Source organism: Microtus pennsylvanicus, chromosome 5 (assembly GCF_037038515.1).
Source record: "Microtus pennsylvanicus isolate mMicPen1 chromosome 5, mMicPen1.hap1, whole genome shotgun sequence".
In the NCBI taxonomy this organism is placed as follows: Eukaryota; Metazoa; Chordata; class Mammalia; order Rodentia; family Cricetidae; genus Microtus; species Microtus pennsylvanicus.
In genome coordinates this window covers 122,336,138-122,356,115 of record NC_134583.1, presented here as the reverse complement: position 1 = coordinate 122,356,115, position 19,978 = coordinate 122,336,138, and the positions used below count along the sequence as shown (strand labels likewise).

General features: G+C 44.0%; 2 protein-coding genes across 4 annotated transcripts in view; one reads left to right on the top strand and one right to left on the bottom strand.

The window, feature by feature from the left end:
• Positions 1-13: 13 nt before the first annotated feature.
• Positions 14-14,834, top strand: Cox15 (cytochrome c oxidase assembly factor COX15). 2 transcript variants are annotated; one of them, XR_012910696.1, is made up of 10 exons: positions 14-175; positions 1,318-1,508; positions 3,500-3,622; positions 5,234-5,420; positions 7,253-7,420; positions 9,249-9,330; positions 9,860-10,014; positions 11,717-11,830; positions 13,128-13,616; positions 14,516-14,834. XR_012910696.1 is itself a non-coding variant. In XM_075974146.1 (9 exons), the coding sequence occupies exons 1-9, from the start codon at positions 86-88 to the stop codon at positions 13,257-13,259; spliced, it is 1,242 nt and encodes a 413-aa protein (XP_075830261.1). In that variant the 5' UTR covers positions 14-85; the 3' UTR covers positions 13,260-14,834. The 2 variants fall into 2 exon arrangements, 1 of the variants encoding a protein (XP_075830261.1); XM_075974146.1 differs by having other exon boundaries at positions 13,128-14,834.
• Positions 14,735-19,978, bottom strand: part of Entpd7 (ectonucleoside triphosphate diphosphohydrolase 7) — a 46,292-nt gene continuing 41,048 nt past the window's right edge. The window contains exons 13-14 of one of the 2 annotated variants that reach the window (XR_012910695.1): positions 16,754-19,964; positions 14,735-15,511 (exon numbers count right to left, since the gene is read on the bottom strand). Coding sequence is in view for 1 of the 2 variants with exons in the window: in XM_075974144.1 (XP_075830259.1) it covers positions 19,733-19,964 (232 nt within the window). In the remaining variant the exon portion in view is untranslated. Of the gene's footprint in view, positions 19,965-19,978 lie in introns of both variants that reach the window. The other variant, XM_075974144.1, reaches the window with a different exon arrangement.

The window sequence follows — 19,978 nt, the reverse complement described above, 5'->3', positions numbered from 1 at the left end:
GACCCGGAAGTGTTGCTCCTTTCCGGGGAGGAGAAGAGGAGCACACATCGCTGGGCCGTTCCGGCGGAGGCGGTGCACCGTCAGTATGCAACGGTTGCTCCTTCCGTCCCTGAAGGCCTTCACGGGGAGCCGCAGTGTCGGGCTCCTAGTCCCTAGGGCGGCATCCAGAGCACAGGTACCCACTGCAGCTGGCTCCCATCACGGAAGCCCGGCTGGGGTGAAAAAGACTAGAATAAAGTTAACGAACCGCCCCGCCGGTTGTTATCTCCCTGTCATTTCACGACACGTTCATTTCCTCGTGTCCAGACAGCCCCCTGAATGCAGATCCAGAAATACTGCCCCGTTTGTGTATTACTGGCCAATTTATTTAGCTTTTATGTTTCAATGCTTCAATCTGTAGAATGGGGTAACTACTACCTCACAAGGTGTTGGTGAGGATTAATTTTTTTTTAGTATACATCAAACCTTCAGCACATGATAAAAGCTCAGTATTTTTTGCACATTTGGTGTTTTGCTAAAAGTGTCACGAACTACTGTATAACTCCATTCTACAGAGAAGGGAATCAAGGCTTATTTTAAGTTGCTTGTCTAAGTTACCCAGTTAATTAGAAGTAGGAAACTGAGCATATATCTTACTGGTAGGCTTAGAACCAAAGAGACATGTATTCTCGTATCTGATAATTATTAGTAAAAGGTGAAAGATTTGGGGGGTGGGAAGAGAAAGCAGAGAATTCTAGTCCTTATAATTGTGTTATGATCTAGGAAGAGAAAAAGAACCGCTCACATGGCCCTGCCCTGGAGAAGTTAGTTTATTCATTGTTGGCTCACTTGTTAAACATGTATTGGGTCTTGCTATGTAAGGGGCCAGTGCTATAAACAAAGGCAACCGGAGAGAAAGAGAGAGAACAAGATGGACCAGAACCTGCCATGCAGAGCTCCCAGCTTAGACCCATGGACAGATCACCTGAAGACACGTGGCAGTGTGTTAAGACTTGTGGTTGGGGAGGTCCTGCTGTGAGGGTAGCCTGTTCTGAGGCTCTGGGAGGTTTGGGGAGTAACAACAAGCCCAGATCAACAGTGGGCAGTATCAGTCAGGCGAGTGTGTGGGAGGGGATAGCACATTTAGAGGCTGAGAGGAAAAAGAAACCCATTGGGAAAAGGGCCCTGGTGGTCCAGTTGAGAGAGAGCAGTCAACCTTAGTGGGAGCTCTGGAAATGCCACCTTTGTGAGGCACTTTTCTCCAGGCAAATTGAGGCCGAGTGTGGGAAGCAGTCTTTCCCTGATTCTTTGGTTATAATTTTCTTTCTTGTTCCTCAGTGTGGTTGCAGCTTTGGCAGCAGGCATCCTCTGAGGCCAGGGCAATATGGCACCATCACTGAAGTGGCTTTGCAATCCGGAAAAGGTGCAGTGCCTCTTCCCTCGAAGGCAGCCGAGCAGGCAGTGGGCCGATGGCTCCTGGTCTGCAGTGGAACGGTCGCTGGAGCCGTTATTCTCGGAGGAGTAACTCGGTGAGTCATTTGCTCTGGGTGAACCAGGTTGTCCGTGGGAAAGGGGCTCTGAGCATTGGTAGGAGCCTGTCAGAAGGACAGGGTTCCGTCTTCACTGGTAGCTGGGCATTGTTTCTGTATGGTTAACTTCGCCAGTGTTCAGATTGAGCTCAACTTTTCCCCCTGCAATTTGTTTGCTTAAATTAAACACATATATTCATATACCACAATTGCTTCAAATACTCTTAGGTTATCTTTATGTCTGTAAACAAACTTTATGGATTTAGGCTTTCCCTTCTCCCACATCTTTGAAGTTTTGTTGCTTTTGAACAAGACCAAGTCATTTGTCCCGTGGTTACCCATAGTCTGACTATCTAGTGATGTCTAACATAGTCTTTGTCCACGTCTGTCCTGGAAATGAGTAGTTTCTTACTAGATTCTGATTGGTAATGAGGGGTGAGATACTGCATAGGTGACTGGAACATTCATTCTAGAACCTATTGGGGACATCAACTCTCTTTATTATTGCCTATATCCATTATTTCATTAGAATTCCAAAACAGTAATATTTTATCAACTATAAAGAGAAACTTTCCCTCATCAGCAGTGTCATTAGCCCAGGAACAGTCTTCATATGAAAGGCAAGATTTGATTCATTCTCTTCATTTACTAATTTTCAATAATAAATCTGTTCCCAGATCCTCCAAAGGCTACAAATAAAGGATTTGGGGTTTAAAGTTTTGCTGTGAGTTCATACATTTAAAGACATTTGATGTATCTCAGTCCACTGTGAGGACTGTGTTGATAGCTTACTTAAATTCTTCCATCTTACTTGGTGGGAATCTCTTGACATTGGTCCCAGCGTCTTTTGACAAGGCCCTTTGATGGCATCTTTGCTTTGTGGTACAGTAAGGTTTTCCAGGCCTATTTTGTACATATCTCGCCTTGACCTTTAGATTAGGAACCCCAGTTCCTTTTTGGTGAAAGTACTTTTTAGTGTGTGTGTGTGTGTGTGTGTGTGTGTGTGTGTGTGTGTGTGTGCGCGCGCGCGTCTGCATACACGGAGTCAGATGACTTCCTGCTTCGCTCCTAGGTGCTGCCCACCTTTTCATTGTTGTTGTTTGTTTGTTTGTTTGAGACCAGGCCTGTCACTGACCTTGAATTTGTCTCTGCCTGTCCAGAACTGGGATTACAACTCTATTGTACTATTGTACCTGTTATTTTGTTTATTTGTTTGTTTGTCTGTTTGTTTAGGCATAGGTTTTGAGGCTTGTGTTCAGGCAGGCACTTTATTGGATGAGCTACCCCTCCAGCCCCTACTTTTTAATTTTAATGAAGTGTGTGTGTTTATCTTCATATTCGTTACACTCTGTTTCAAAATATGGTGTTATTAAACCTCAGCTGTTATGGCACATTGCAACAAATTTAATATTCTTTTGTACCTATACTTCTGTAGTAAGTCTCTTTTCCTGATGTGGAGAATGTAGTTTTAGCTAGTGTTATATATAACTCAATAGTTGAATGAATACTTAGTGTGCGCAAGGCCCTGGGTTCAGTCCTTAGCACCAAAATAATGAGAATGTTGTTTATGTGTTTATTACACATTTCTTTAATGTAAACATTGTTTTTGCCTGTATAGAAATGCTAGTGAAAGAATTGGGTGGGACCAAGTCATGGTGGCACATGCCTGTAATATCAGCACTTGGGGGGTGAAGGAGGCTAGCCTATTCTACCTCATAGACCCTGTTTCAGGAAAGAAAAAAAAAACAGCAAACAATAAATGGGGTGGGGTTAAATAAAAGACTTGGGAGAATAAACTAAAAGTGTAAAGAAAAAAAAAAAGCTGGCGTGCAGGGCCTGGTTTGTACAAGAACCTGGATTCCATATCCAGCAATGCAAACAAAAAGGAAGAGAAAAGGAACTCATACCCACAGGTTAAGTTCACATCTACTTGTTGCCATATTCTATTTGTGAGTAATCTAGAATCATACACTCACATTTTCTATCCTAAGGCTGACGGAGTCTGGCCTCTCAATGGTAGACTGGCATTTAATAAAGGAGATGAAGCCACCCACAAGCCAAGAAGAATGGGAAGCAGAATTCCAGAAATACCAACAATTTCCAGAATTTAAAATGTAAGTATTAGAAAAGAGTCAGGTAAATGTCTTTGTGTGTGATGAAGCCATGTATGTGTAGCAGGTCTGGAGACGTGGTTTCTCACTGAACCTGGAGCTAAGCTCACTGCTGGCAAGTTTCAGTGCTTTTCCTGTCTCTGTCCCCTACAGCACTAGAGTTACAGGAGCACACGGCCACACCCAGCTTTTTATATGGGTGCTGGGGATTTGAACTCAACTCCTTATGCTTGTGCCGTGAGCATTCTTACTCGCTGAGCCATCTCCAAAGTCCCTCACGTACCTTAGGGTTGTACTGCTGTGGTGACAGTATGATCACAGGCAGCGTGGGGAGGACAGGGGTTATTTCACAGTTTCCTATGACAGTTCATCATCACAGCAGTGAGGGCAGGAACCTGGGAGAGGGGAGCCTAAAAATGAGGTGGACCGAAGTCTCATGCAATAACCAACTTTATTCAGAGCATCAGGCAGTTTATACTTCTAGGGTTAAGAAGGATCATGTGAGTAAGGTATTCAAGCAAAGGACAAACCACATGGGGCAGAAACACGTTTTTCCATAGAGGCACTCCTATCTGCTACACCTGGGAGGAGCGTGGAAACATATTCTAAGAACAATTCTGTGTTTTGAAGAAACTGAGGTTATAAGACTCTTGTCTTTTTTTCTTGAAGTTTTTTTTCACAAGCACTCAGAATTCTCACACAACTCCATTCTTGGATTGTGTTACGACAGGGGTGCTGCTTACTGACCTGTTCCCCATGGCTTGTTTAGCCTGCCTGCTTGCTTGCTTTCTTTCTCTCTTTCTTTCTTTCTTTCTTTCTTTCTTTCTTTCTTTCTTTCTTTCTTTTTTTTCATTTCAATTACAGTTTATTTCAAAGACCTCACTACTGAACATGCATATTCTCTCTCTCTCTCTCTCTCTGGACTGTTGGGTTCTAAGTATTTAAATATTTTAACAACTTCATTCAGTATAATTGGTATGTAATAGATCATACATATTTAACACGTACAGTTGATGTCTGTTCCTGCCCCTGCCCATCCCCAGATACAACTGACCTGTGCTCTTTCATCATACAGATTTTGGAATTTTATATAAATAAATAAAATCATGTCAGGCATAAGCTCTGTTGTCTGACATTTTTTCACCCAGCAACATGGTTTTGAGGATGCTGCCCACGGGAGAACGTACCGGTGTGCAGTCCTTTCCATTGTGGGACTGGTCCCATCAGGAGGATGTGCCATACACTGTCCACCACGTGTTGGTTCCTAGTTTTCCCTTGTCGATTTCAGCCTGCTTTCTTATAGAACTCAGAACCATCAGCCCAGGAATGGCACCACCCTCAATGGGCTGGCCCCTCGCACATCAATCACTAATCAAGAAAATGCTCTACATGCTGGGTGGTAGTCGCACATGCCTTTAATCCCAGCACTGAAGAGATAGAAGAAGGTGGATCTTAGTGAGTTCAAAGCTAGCCCGATCTACAGAGTGAGATCCAGGACAGCCAGGGCTGTTACGCAGAGAAACCCTGTCTCAAAAAACGAAAGAGAGAGAGAGAGAGAAGAAAAACCCAATAGCGGTTTCCTCTCTTTTCATTTTTGACTCCCATTTCACCTAGCCTGAATCATGACATGACACTGGCAGAATTCAAGTTCATCTGGTACATGGAATACTCACACCGAATGTGGGGTCGAGCTGTAGGCCTTGCATACATCCTGCCCGCTGCCTATTTCTGGAGAAAGGGTTGGCTCAGCCGTGGCATGAAAGGACGTGTTCTTGCCCTCTGTGGCTTAGTCTGTTTCCAGGTAAGATTTATTCAAGGTTGGGAAACCAGAGATGCTTGAAGAGCTTCCTGGTGGGTATTATTTAAGGACATCACTATGGTAGCATTTTAGTGCCATAGGCTTGGCTTTAAGTCCCAGTTCTGCCACTTAGGGCAAGCTATCTGACTTGTCATATATGATTTCCTTTCTTATTCTGGGGAGAGACAGTAATAGAACCACTTAGGGAGTACAGATATTAAATGAGATAATGCCTATAAAGCAGTTAGTTGGGTGTCTAAAATCAGTAAGGTCTCAATAAGTGTAATTTCTTGTGCCACTGGAAGTAGAGTTCGTGTCCCCACTATGATTCTCTTCCGGGTTCTCTTCCATTCTTTTCTAACTTGTCTGCTGTCTTAGAGTGATCCCTACTGTAGAGTGACTGCAGAGGCAAACAGGAAAACTCCAAAAGAAATAGTTCGGGGATGAGAGCTGGGATACAGATGAAGCTGATGTTCAAGTTTAAGTGGTATTTGAAATCATGGACTTTTCTTACGGAAGAGAGCTTCAGGAGATTCTTACAGTTAACTCTAAAAACCAAGGAAAGGAACTAGAGGAGACACCTGCAAGTATTTGGGACAAAATGTAAAGGTCCTGATGATGTCACAGCATCAAAGGAACATCAACATTTGACCAGTAGGAAACTAGTATTTAATTTAACTCAGAAGTGGTAAGGAGATAAGCTAATGAAGCGATTAACATTAGAAACTACAGTAAAGACTTGGACACTAATAAAAGATACTTTATAGAAGCTTATTATAAAAGTTAACTTTTATTATGTTTTTTAACTAAGCAAATTAGATGAAATAAAATATAAGTTTAATTTTATAATTAAACATTAAAAATGAAGGTAGAAATTTAAGTTGTCAGGGTTGTGGGAGAAAGTAAGTTAGGCTAGAGAATTGTATAGCTGTCATTTTTCCAGGGTCCCTGAAGATGAAGGTAATGATAATAGCCAGGCTGGTCATAAAAGGGGAGGAAATATCCCCAGCGGGTTACCTGAAGAAGTAGTAGAAACTCACCCCTGTGGCCTGATTCTGTGGATTGGAGGCAGTGGGGGGAATGATTGTGTCTTATCTGATAAGACTGGAATTGATGTAGTTGGGTTATTTGCTAGTTAAAGCAGAGGACCATGGAGTGTGATGCATTCTGGGAGCTTTCTAAACATAAACATGCATTTTGATGGGGAATGGTGAGATCTCTTGTTATTGTTTGCTCTTCCACACTCTCCTCCTGCACTCTCCTCCTTTCCTTCCTAAGCGCTGAAGTCTTTCTTTGACTGAATTTGGAATTTGGAGTTGAAGTTTAAATTTCTTCATCTCCACTTTCATTTTTCTTAGAGAGTAGAAATATATTTTTGCAAAGCAGTCCACATGCAAAATCTTACATATTTGTATGCCTTCCCCCTAGGCTTTTTTGTTTGTCTTATACCCATCTATCTTGACTGTAATTGTTTTTAAACAGTTAACCTTTATTAAGCTTTTTCCAAATATAATCTAGTTTTCATAGACCAAAATACTGTGTTTCTCTGGTTTACATGTTAAATTCTATCAAGTATTTGTAAAGTTTTGAGTGCAGATAAACTCTTGTGTGATTTCATATACCTGAACTACATAAAACAGAAGTCTAAACAGTGATCAAGCACTAATACTGTTACTACAGAGTCGCCAGCAGTTCACACTTTCTGAACACTGGCTGTGAACACTAGAAGGGTGTGGAAACAGGTTAGGAGGGTGTTCTTTCTGATAATGTACTTTCTCAATAGAACCTAACAGGTCAAACCTTGTTTGATTTCCTCCTCTCTTCTTGAATTCTAGGGTCTCTTGGGTTGGTATATGGTGAAAAGTGGGCTAGAAGAAAAACCAGAGTCCTATGATATTCCTCGGGTCAGTCAGTACCGCCTGGCAGCCCACCTGGGGTCAGCACTTGTTCTTTACTGTGCCAGCCTATGGACCTCACTGTCCCTGCTGCTCCCTCAGCACAAGGTAAGCGCCCATTGGCCTCACTGCCCAGGTGCCCAGATGCTGCTCCCTCAGCACAAGGCGAGCTCCCATCGGCCTTGCTGCCCAGCTGCCCAGTTTTTGACGGGCAGGGTGATGGAAATCTGGTTCTAATACAAAGTAAGTCAGAGATTCCCTCTAACAGCTGCTGCTCCATTTTGGCTAGTGTAAAGAATGTGTCTGTGAGCATGCGGGCACAGCTAGCTCTTTGAGACACAAGTTTCAATTCTTTGGAATGGATACATATGTATCTATCTCCAGAAATGAAGCTGCTCCGCAATATAGAGACTAAATAGCTTGTCAACATTGTCTAATGAGGAATGCTAAAACACAGGAACTGCCAGTAAGGATAGCCCCACCACTTTAGCCCTGGCTCCCCCGTGGAGACTGAAGAGCCAGAGCTGTGGCTGCGCTTGTGCTGGGGAACCGTCTCAAGCTACCAAACTCACTTTCCCCTTTCTTTCTGTCTTTGTTTCTTTTTCGGTTTTTCAGTTCAAAGTTTTTCTTTGGCCGGGTGGTGGTGGCGCACGCCTTTAATCCCAGCACTTGGGAGGCAGAGGCAGGCGGATCTCTGTGAGTTCGAGACCAGCCTGGTCTACAAGAGCTAGTTCCAGGACAGGCTCCAAAACCACAGAGAAACCCTGTCTCGAAAAACCAAAAAAAAAAAAAAAAAACCAACAAAAAACAAAGTTTCTCTTTGTAACAGCCCTGGCTGACCTTGAAATCACTTCGTAGACCAGGCTGACCTCAAACTCCCGAGATCCACCTGCCTCTGCCCTTCCCCTTGCTGGCATTAAAGGTGTGCTCCACCACAGCTGGTCGCCTTTTTTCTGATGTTTACAAATAGTGATTGTTGGTTTGGTGAGATGGCTCAACAAGCCTGGAAACCTGAGTTCACTCCTTTAACCCCACGTGAAGGTGGGTGAGGAGAGTAGACGACACAAAGTTGTGTTTTGATATCTACATGTGTGCTGTGGCATGAGCATGCACACACACACACACACACACACACACACACACACACATGCACCAGTAATTTAAAATGCTTAATTTAAATAAATATTGAAGTGTGAGTCAGCCCGGATAAACTGCTCATGGAGAACGTTTTGATGTGACATCAGGTTTTTCAGTAGAATTACCTAATAGGTATTTAGAGCTAGGACTTGGGTCCCAGTAAGGATTGGAGATGTTCACAGGAAAGCCAAATATTGAAGCCTTTTCATAGTAAATAGTCCTCATCTGAAAATTCTTCCTCTGACTTCCAAGCTGAATTTATAAAATGAATTGCCTGTATCTAGAGCTGTCTGCTGACCCCCTGCTCTTGTGTTCCAACCCCTAGATCTTCCCAGTCCTTCAGTCCTCACATGTGCCCACACTCTCGCACACCCCAACATTGGAATTGAACTGTGCTAGGCTACTGATACTCTACCCAATTACAGAAAGAACTGAGATGACTATTAAGTGATACAGTGTCATGTTCTCTACTGCAGTAACACTAGCTACTGGGGGCTATTTAAATTTAATTAATTGAAATATCTGAGAAGATACATAATAAATGTCTAACAATGAAACAGATGTATTTAGAACAGTGTCTGCTAGGTACTTATTCTGTGTTAGAGCAGTGTCTCCTGGGTACTTATCCTATGTTAGAGCAGTGTCTGCTGGGTACTTATTCTGTGTTAGAGCAGTGTCTGCTGGGTACTTTTCCTTGTTAGCAGACAGAGACAATCTGACAATCTGTCTAGATTTGGATTTGGAGATCTTCCTACCTCAGTAGTTCCTCCCAAAGAGATTACCTGATTATCCTTTCCAGTTACCTGAAACCCGACAGCTGCTGTGGTTGAGACGCTTTGCTGGAGGCACAGCAGGCCTGGTGTTCCTTACGGCTCTCTCAGGTAGGCCTCCTCCCAGCACACTTGGTGCACTTCCATCCAGCGTGAAGTGGCATTTCTTACCTGATATTCTGTTGTTCCCGCTGCCCCTTTATCTTTTCCTGTCACACTTGGCTCCTTCACTGCCACCATCCACCCTCTGTTTTCTGCTCCCCAGGAACTGTAAGCTGTGTATAGAACAGAGATGATGACTCTAAGTGCTTAGAACAGGGCCTGGAGTGTAGCAAAAGCTGTGTTAGTTGTGTTGTGAAACCATCTTTACATATTACACCAGAATGGGTCAGACAGGTGACCTGTCCTCACTGATGATCAAAGATGTTCAAGTTCACTGGAGCTGGGACCAATGTAGGTCCTTCCTCCTAAGAGTTTTAAACTTTTTTATTTATGTGTACATGTGTGTGTCTGTGTGAGTGTATGCCATGTGTGTGCAGGTACACAAAGAGGCCAAAAGAGGGCAAATCGTTCCTTTGTCTAGCTCTGGTGTAGGAGACTTCTGTATTCAGAGCTACATCCTGTGTATCTTGGCATGCAGGGGCTTTTGTGGCAGGGCTGGATGCTGGGCTTGTTTACAACTCCTTCCCCAAAATGGGAGACTCTTGGATCCCAGAGGATCTCCTTACCTTCTCTCCCATCCTGAAGAATGTCTTTGAGAATCCCACCATGGTGCAGTTTGATCACCGGCTTCTGGTAAGTGTGCTGGTTTGTGCTGCTGGGCATCAGAACCCTCACACATGTTTTGGGAGTGCCAGGGAGGCACTGGGCATCAGAACCCTCACACATGTTTTGGGAGTGCCAGGGAGGCACTGGGCATCAGGACCTTCACACATGTGTTGGGAGTGCCAGGGAGGCACTGGGCATCAGAACCCTCACACATGTTTTGGGAGTGCCAGGGAGGCACTGGGCATCAGGACCCTCACACATGTTTTGGGAGTGCCAGGGAGGCACTGGGCATCAGGACCCTCACACACGTTTTGGGAGTGCCAGGGAGGCACAGACAACTGTTAGCATGGCAGTGACTGATTGTTCTTGTGGAGGCAATTCTAGGATCAACCAGATGTCTAATCTGACATTTTTGTCATTACACCCAAATTCTAGCTTAAAATCAGATAGGCAAGTTAATACTAACCCCCACTTAATCCTGAATAAGCCTAAGTGTCATTTCAGCAGAGAGCGATTATTAGGGTTAGGGTTAGAACAGACTGTAGTCTGTGGTGAGCACATAGCTGTGGAAGAGCCCCAAAGGTGCCTCATTAATACTTTCCCATTTATTTAAGCCCATAGATACTGGTGGTGTGGGAACCGTACTAAGACTGGCCTGGCAGCCTGAGTGTGTACCCAGAAGACCCTAGTGTTGTTAGAGCAGCAGGACAGGGTCACAGGGAACAAGGTGTAAGTGGAAGACCTTGATAGCTGGCAGATCTGAGAGGAGCTTTAAAGGAACACGAAGTTAAGATTAGCTGTTAGGAGAGAGCAGAGGAGACCCCACAGTTTCTCCTGCAGCATTCCTAAAACATGAGCAGTGGAAATGGAACCTCTAGAGTGAGCCTTAAGCTAAGGGCAGGATGTCATCAGATGGAGGCATGCTGAGTGTGAGATGGCAGACAAGGAGATGTAGCGAGGACTCATGTCCACGGACCAGAGTTGACATTCCCACCTCTACACAGTGTTTTAGCATAAATAAAGTATGGTTGGATCTGTCCCTATAGCTCGCTCTGAAACAGACGCTCTGAAAAGATATGATAGAAAACATTCTCTCTGGCATGGATGGAGAAAAGAAACCTTATTGCCAACCCCAGACCCTTATTCTGGTGTAAATGAAACCACGATTTTCATTGTTTTTACCATCTGGAAGCACTACCATCCCTTCTACTCTCAACCCAGAGAAGTTAAATCCTTTATGTGTTAAGGTCAGCCCTGCTTTAGGAATAGGGGAACAGGGCTGGAGAGGTGGCTCAGTGGTTAAGAGCACTTGTTGCTCTTGCAGAGGACCCAAGTTCAGTTCTCAACACCTACATGCGGACTCATACTAAGTCTAGTTCCAGAGGCTCCAACACCCTTTTCTGGCCTCCTCTGGCACCACATGTACATGGTGCACAGACATGCATGAGGGCAAAGAGCCCATGCACGCAAGATAAAATACATCTTTGGGGAAAAACACGAATGTAAAATTATATATAAAATACAGCTAAGGACATAAGGTCTGATGTAAAAAGCCAGGCTCTCACCTGAGGGAGGCTAAGTGTGTAAAGTAGTGAACACACTCAGGTGGTGCTGGCTGACAGTGCGCCTCAGTTCCAGCAGAAGGGGACTGTGGGTGGAGCAGTGTCAGCAGTGTCCCCAGGAGGTGTGCCTGCAACCCCCACATGGTGACCCTCTTCCTTTCTTCTAGGGCATCACGTCGGTCACCGCCATTACAGTGCTCTATTTCCTGTCCCGGAGAATCCCCCTTCCTCGAAGGACCAAGATGGCAGCAGTGACTCTGCTCGCTTTGGCATATGCACAGGTACAAAGCCCTTCTTGATCTGATGGCATTCCCCAAACAAAGTCAATGTTAATCATAGGTTAATAATAAAAAACTACATAAAAAGTATCAAAACACTATTGTTATAAGAGGAATGACAAATGGCTGGCTAATAAATACAACAGCATTTTTTTTTTTTTTTGGTTTTTCGAGACAGGATTTCTCTGTGGATACAACAGCATTTTAATATCAGAGAAGAGCAACTTAACGAATATCATTTTGTGGCTATCATTCTATGGAGAGCTAAATTTGGGTGTGGGGTGAGCAGGCAAAGAGATAATGTTATTAGCATGGGTATAGGAAAATGGATACATTTAGATATTCTCGATGAGACCATGAGTCTATAATAGCTTTCATCAGAAGGCAATTATACAATATAATATCTATGATATATATGATATATAATGCTTTGGTCCAGAAGACTGATGGTTGTATCTGCTGTAGAAATACCCTTCTGCACTAGGAGCTTTATGTGAGGAAACTCATAATTGTGGTATTAAAATTGGAAGCAAACTAAAGCAGCCATGGCATGTCTTTGCTGTGGAGCACTGCACAGCAGTTTAGGGAAAAGCAAGTGACAGAACAACATTTTTAACAGCGCAGAACTGTATGTACCTGCATATTCCAACACTCGGAAGACGGGGGCAGGCGAGTTCAAGACTAGCCCGGTTTACATAGTGAGTTCTAGGCCAGCCAGGGCTACACAGTGAAACTCTGCCTCCAACAAACAAAAATGAAAGCCTGTATCTCTCAGTAACCTCATATATGAAAGTAAGGCATATAGAAACTGGTAACTGGCCGGGCAGTGGTGACGCACGCCTTTAATCCCAGCACTCGGGAGGCAGAGGCAGGCGGATCTCTGTAAGTTCGGGACCAGCCTGGTCTACAAGAGCTAGTTCCAGGACAGGCTCCAAAACCACAGAGAAACCCTGTCTCGAAAAACCAAAAAAAGAAAAAAAAAAAAGAAACTGGTAACTGTAACTACTGACAATAAGACAGGTAGATGCTGGGTATGGTAGCTCGTGCCTGTAATCTTAGCACTAAGGAAGAGGGTTGCTAGCACCAAGAGTTCCAGGCCAGCATGGACTAGAGTAAGACAAGGGAATTTTAGGTTTACCTATTCTATTTGAATTTCATTGATTTATGTATTTTACACTTGCTTATGGGCGTTAAATACACGCTTCGTCATGCTCTGATGTGCCAACTTGGAGGTTTGTGTATCTGGCTCATGCGTCAGTCACTTTCAGTATTACTAGCTTTCTTCTCTTTTCTACAACAGGTGACCTTGGGCATTAGCACTCTGCTTATGTATGTTCCAACTCCTCTGGCTGCCACACACCAGTCAGGCTCCTTGGCACTGCTCAGTGGTGCCCTTTGGCTCATGAATGAACTCCGAAGAGTCCCAAAATAATTCTGAGAATCACTAACTAGGACTGAAACTATTTTGGTAATTTATCAGCAAGCACAGGAACTTAGGAGGGCGGCCTTGACGTGCCACATGGCTTACACATTGGTCATGTCTCTCAAGACTGTTAGGACATGGACACCGGATCAAGAATGTCATTAAGATGTCCTTACACCAGAGATTTCCTTTAAAATCTGTTGCAGAAATAAGTGTCCGTCATTTGCTGCTGCTTACTAGGCAGTCTGGCTTTTCTTAGTGTTAGGAAGATCTTGGATTTCCGTGTCCCTGTGCTGCAGAATCCTGTCCACTAATCAGGCTGGTGGTGACAGTGACAGACCCAAGAACAGGTGGACCAGTCGACAGGTAACTGAACGTTGGTTTGGGACCAACATCTAGCATTGTTATATCTTCTTAAGCACCTAGTGAGCTAGATTTTGAAGTGAAGATCCTTTTATGTGTGTGTGTGTGTGTGTGTGTTAACATATGCCATGTGTGTACATAATGCCATGGTGGCCAGGGAAAGTGCTGGGTCCCTTAGAGCTGGAGTTATAGGCAATTGTAAGCTGCCTGATATGGATGCTGGTAACCAAACACAGGTCCTCCGGAAGAGCAGCAAGCACTCCCACTAGCTGAACCACCTCTCTAGTCTTGGAGTGAATATTATTAAAATTAATTGTTAGTCGGGCAGTGGTGGCACATGCCTTTAATCCCAGCACTTGGGAGGCAGAGGCAGGTGGATCTCTGTGATTTCGAAGCCAGCCTGGCCTACAGAGTGAGTTCCAGGACAGCCAGGACTATTACACAGAGCAACCCTGTCTCAAATACCCACCCCGCAAAAAAAAAAACAAAACAAAACAAAAAAACCTTAAATGTTTACAATTTTTAGTTTTTAAAAATAATATTAAGGCTTAGTATGTCTTACCTGAAGTTGCCCATTTGCAGTTTCTGAACCAGATGATCAATCGTTCCACCCTAGTATTCTGAGTCTGTGTCCTAAAGGGTACGCTCGCAGCTGTTCTTAGTGTTTTCTTTCCCTCGTCCCAGTCCCTCGGAGCTTGTGCTGTTGCACAGGAGAGGTTCCCTCAATCTCAGAACTCAAGACTCATCTTAGACCCACTCAATCCTAGCCCTTGGAACAGGAGTGTGGTGGGTTTTTGAGACAGGGTTTCTCTGTGTAGCCTGGTTTTATAGTCACTCTGAGCCCAGGGCATCCCGAGTCAGCTCAGGCTTCGGGTGTTTACTTCATTTTTCTTTGATTACAGTTGAGCATGTCTGGAAACAGAGCTGGTGTTTAGCTGTTTAACTGCACTGTGCTCTCTCTGCACTCCTGGTCAACAAGATCATCTTAGCTCTTTTTGTGTTTATGTAATTTGCTGTCACCAGATAGATACCAAATACTGAATGAACAGGTGGAAAATAATAGTTACTAAATTTATGTTCCAAATGTCTGTTTTAGAAAAAGCCATTGCACACTTAAAGGATCAAATAAATTTCCTTTAATGTTTTCAACAGTCTGTCAACAGTTCTGTCAATTGTTTTTAAACATAAAAGTAATTAAAACATGTATTTTCAATCAGCTAACCCAGGATCTATTTTTTTTTTCTTTTTCGAGCCCCATTGGGTTGATCAGGACATAACTCTTATGACATCATTTAATCTTTGTAAGAATTCACTTATTATTGTGTGTGCATATGACGGGGAGTATACACTGTGTACATGCATGTGCATGCAGAGGGCAGGGGACAAGTTGTGTGAGTTGGTTCTCTCCTTCCATCTTTGTGTGGGTTCTGGGGGTCACACTCAGGTTGCCAGGCTTGTGGTCTCACCTGCTGAACTGTCTCAGTGACCCAGATTTCTGTCTGGCCTACACTGAGATATGCTTCTACTGTGGCAGGGTTAATGACTGCCAAGAGTGAAGCTGGTCACAGAGACCGACTCTGGAGAATCATGATGCCAGTCCCTGCAGCCTTCCTTCTGGTCCTGCGGTGAAGTGGGTTATATGTAGGCATATGTGACACCGAGCTATGCCCCCACATGAGGGTGACTGAGTCGCCATTCCAATGACATTGCACATTTTCTGTTTATAAGCTTCGTGTTTATCAGAATATCCAGAACGATTCATGAAATGTAGGAATTCTACAGAATTCTTATTGAATGTGAAGCATCTGGAAAGCAGTCCCAGGCACCTGAAACAGCACGGTGCAGCACGTCCGGCTCGAGGTCACCATGGAGATGCCAGGGCCACCGCAGAGACCACACTAAAGGTAGAAATCACGGAGGAGACAAGGCAGATACTTTACAGCTTCAATAGATATAAAGTGTGGAAGGAGAACCTGAAGCAGAAATCCTAGCGGTCAGAGTACTCAGGAGCCCTACTGGCTGAGTGGCCTGAAGAAGCTAACGAGGCAGATCCTGTACTGCTAGTGGATCCACACTTGGAATGTGCCCCATGGGGTGGGCTGCTTAGGAATCGCCTTCAAATCATGCTGTAGCTTAGATTTGGGATGTCCTCCAAGGGCCCACTTGTTAAAGGCTTGGCCCCAGGATGGCACTATGGGGAGGTGGTGGGTCCTTGTAGGCACAGCTTCATAGGTCTTTAAGTCGCTGGAGGACATGTGAGACTCCCAACTCCATCCTCTCTTGCATCCTGGCCATGAGCTAAGCAATTCTGCTTTGCTACCCACGCCTGCCAAACTGCACTTCTTCATCACAGGCACAAGCAAAGGGAACACTTGACCTCTGAAACTTGTGAATCAAAACAACCCTTTTCTCTTTATGAATGATCTCAGGTGTTTCATTACAGCAACTAGAGAGTAACACAACAGAGGGAGCAGACAGCAGGCTCTTGGGGGTGGGGTGTCTGTCAGCAGTTGGCCTATGTTTAGGAGGGCTCAGAAGTAGACACATCTTCAAGCTTGTCTGCCATGCATGCATGACTAAACATCCTATTACTCAGAACATTTTCAACTCTGGTTTTTATAAAAAAATGGGAACAATGGTCTCATAATTGAAAAATGGAAGCCCTTATATATGAGCAATTAATTCCACTTTACTATATAAAAGGTCTCTCTATTGCTCAGATTTCCAGAAGACAAAATGGTCTGCTGGTGCGTGGTTTTCCTCTGTCTTTCTAATAATAGTATTAACGAACAAAAAGAATGAAATACTAGGACAAAGGGGAATGTAAAATACTACAATGGCAGCCTACTGGGATATAAAATAAGACAAAGACGGCTCAAAATAGAACCTTAATGAGCCACCTCCAGAGACTCCAGGATTGACAGAAACCCAAGTACAAGAGCTTTTCCAGTGAGCTCAGATCCAAGTTAGGAGCAAGGTGGCGGCCAAGGACAGAGCCACTCAGAATTCAGAACACCCTAAAAGTGTTTGAATTCAGTACATTCGTTCGTTATTCTGTTGTTAGTCAAAGGTACCAAAGCTTGGTTCTGAGCCCTCACTTTTGAACATAGCAACTTTTGTGACACCAATCAAATTCTTACAAGTTTGGCAGAAGTCCATCGTCCAGACAGCAAGGCTGAAGCTAAGCACAAACTAGGAGACTCTGAACCAGCCGCTGCTACTCCCAACTGAAATGAAGTCACACAAGTCCCATTCTGGAAACTGCCCAAGAATCACCACCAAGTTCTGTAATGAGGTAGAGAGCTCTGTTAGGCATTTGTACCTTCACTCAGATTGCAATTATGTTATTGGAATATTGTGGTTAGGGAAAAAATTGTGCAAAGTTAAGCTAATTATTTAAAAGTAAAACCTAAAGTATTTTTAAAAAGAAAAAAACACCACTCAAACAGATGGAGTGAAAACTGGCTAACAAGATGACGTCACCCAGTGCAGGTAATGGGGAAACCCAGGACCAGTCATCAACCTTGGCTAGTGAAATGATGTCACCCAACGGGAGTGATGGGGAAACCTAGGACCAGTCAGGAGCAATGTGCTCAGTTCTCAACCATGTAACAAAGTCTTATGTTAATAAAGCCTGAACCCATAATATTAAAACAGTAAATAGGATATAATGTACAAAACAAAAACTCAGACTAATTAAAATAAATTAAGAAATATATTTATATTGGAAAATGATAAAGATAGGCATCCTGAGATTTTTTTTTTCAACTATAAAAAGAATGTAGGGTTTGTCAATTCAAAAGGCTGCATGATTAAATAATATACAAAGAACACAAAGCATTCTAAAGAGCAATATAAAGTAAGTGCTTGACAAATGGTAGGTACTGGTACCGTCAGGGTGAAGAGTAAATTCGGTAAGGAGGGCTTCAAAACTGGACGGCATACCTCCTCCCTCCAGCTTCAGTCAGCTCATGAATCACAGCCACTGTTAACAAGATCTCCCAAGAACACCAAAACTGGTACATAGAAACCAAGATGAAATGAAAAGTTCCCTGAGGAGGCAAATGGCTAGCAAGAACATTTTTGTCATTTTAAAGCAGCATTAAAAAGGCAAAGGCTCACTCATAGGGCATAAAAAAATAGAATTAAAGAGAACCTTAAATCTGAAAAGAAATGTCAATGACAGTCCTGATGGAAAGTAAAATGTGTAAAATGAAAGCATCTTTGACAGACGATTACGTATCTGATGTGCACCCACGGTGGTGCAGAGCTATAATCACAGCACTCGGGAGGCTGAGGCAGGAGGATCATTGAGTACCAGGCCAGCCTGGTTACATAATGAGACCCTGCCTCAAAAGAAAAAAAGGAAGAAAATAGTTTAGAACTTGCCTAACCACAGAGCTAATATACTTATTTATCTTCACCTTGGCTTAGCCCTAGGGCCATCTTAGTTTTTCCCGTTTCATAAAGTATTTCGTTTCTGTTCCCAGTATGGAATCTGTTTTCAAAGAAGTCCATTTTTATTCTTTAAATTTAGAATTTTTTTTCTCTATTCTAACCCTACAAATAAAAGGCTTTGGCAAAATGAAAAGGAAATGAGCCAGGTCTGGTGGTGCACACCTTTAAACCCAGCACTTCGAGGAGACAGAGGCAGGAGGATCAGGAGTTCAAGGCTAGCCTTGGCTACCTAAAAAATTGGCCTCAAGAGACTTGCCTTACTCCCAAAAAGAAATCAAGCTACTATTTCTGCCCTGGGAACCATCCCAGGCAGGCCCCTCGTGGGTCTATGGGAAATAAAGAGTCCATGGGGGCAGAAGGAGCTGACACTCTGTGCATCTGAAAGGCTGGCTGCAGAGGGGCCGGTTTCTGAGGCTGTGGTGAGTACATGATATGGCTTTCCTCTCCCCAGTAAAGGAAGTGCTATTTGTGACAGATGTCCAAACAAATGGCCAGCCTGCTCCATGGAAGATTTATCTAGTTATTCCAAAGTTTAAAATTTGCTCTCTTTCAAGCATTCCAAAAATAGGTAAGAACTTTGATTTTAAGCCAGGCATGGTGGCACATGCCTTTAAACCCAGCACTTGGGAGGCAGAGGCAGGAGGATCTCTGTGAGTTTGAGTTCAGGCCAGCCTGGTCTACAGAGTGAATTCCAGAACAGCCAAAGCTACATACACAGTGAGACCCTGTCTCAAAACCGTAGCCCCCCAAAATCCCAACTTTGATTTTACTGCCTTTGCCCACTCTCTTGATACTATTCTTCCTAAAACAAAACAAAATACATCCCATCCCAAAATACGTAAGATCTCAGCAGTGAAATGAAGGAAGTTGCTTTGAATCTTCTGCACAGAAAAATATGCCCGAGACAGTAACCCGCAAACAGGCAAACCTGTCCCGGTAGTTTCTCCATTTCATAAGCATGCTTACGGCTCAAAAGGCAACGTGGATGCCCAGCAGCCTGTGAGGCACATGGAAATGTGTTCTGTACTAGTCAGACCAAGTGTCAGATAAAATACTGTCAGGTCGTCAATGGATCATTCACTTCAAAGGGGTCCGGCCTCTCGGATCTGTATAACGTAATCAGCAACACTGTCAGGGATGTCAAGTAAGCAAGGAGGTCGTATCGTTTTGGTTGCCTTGAGATCCTGGTCCACTGAACCTCAGAGATCTTGGGTCCCTATTCAAGGCTGTGGATCTCCACATAAGGATATCTCTGTTACAGAGAAAGCAGGGGCAACTGCACTTGCTGGAATGTCTCTGGCTCTATCAGTCGATCCAAGTTGGCTTCAACCATGATTACAGTTGCCCAATCAAAAACTTGCTTCAGCAAGAGGGAGAAATACTACAACTCAGAAACACACCAGCTTTCTGTGATAAAGGAGAAGCATGCTTCACTTGGGCTAAGCTTGGTCCCCTGTGTTAGCACCGGCCTCTCACCACTTAGTTCCTCACAGATTACATTACGGCTTCTGAGAAAAGCTCCTGTCCTGGGCACTAAAAAAAAAAATTAAAGAAGTAGAAATTCCCAGGCCGAAGCAGCATGTGAGGCCAGCTGATGAAAGTAAGGAATTCAGGAAGCAGCAGTCCCAAGGTTCTGGAGGTGCTCCGGTTCCGGTCCAGCCTCACGGCTCTACTTGCACCCCAATCATCGGCACCACTTGTTCAATCCACAGCAGGTCCAAGGGAGCCGAGGCTCGAGTTTGTCGGCGGTGAATTCTGTGGATTCGCAGAAGGTACAGGACAATGGCCAGCAGCACCACCAGGGTACAGGCGGAGAAGAGATAGTGGTTGTAGACAAAGGAGAGGCGGAACCAGCTGCCATGGGCTTGCCGGACACCTCCCTGCCGAAGGTCCCTAGGGGAGCAGAA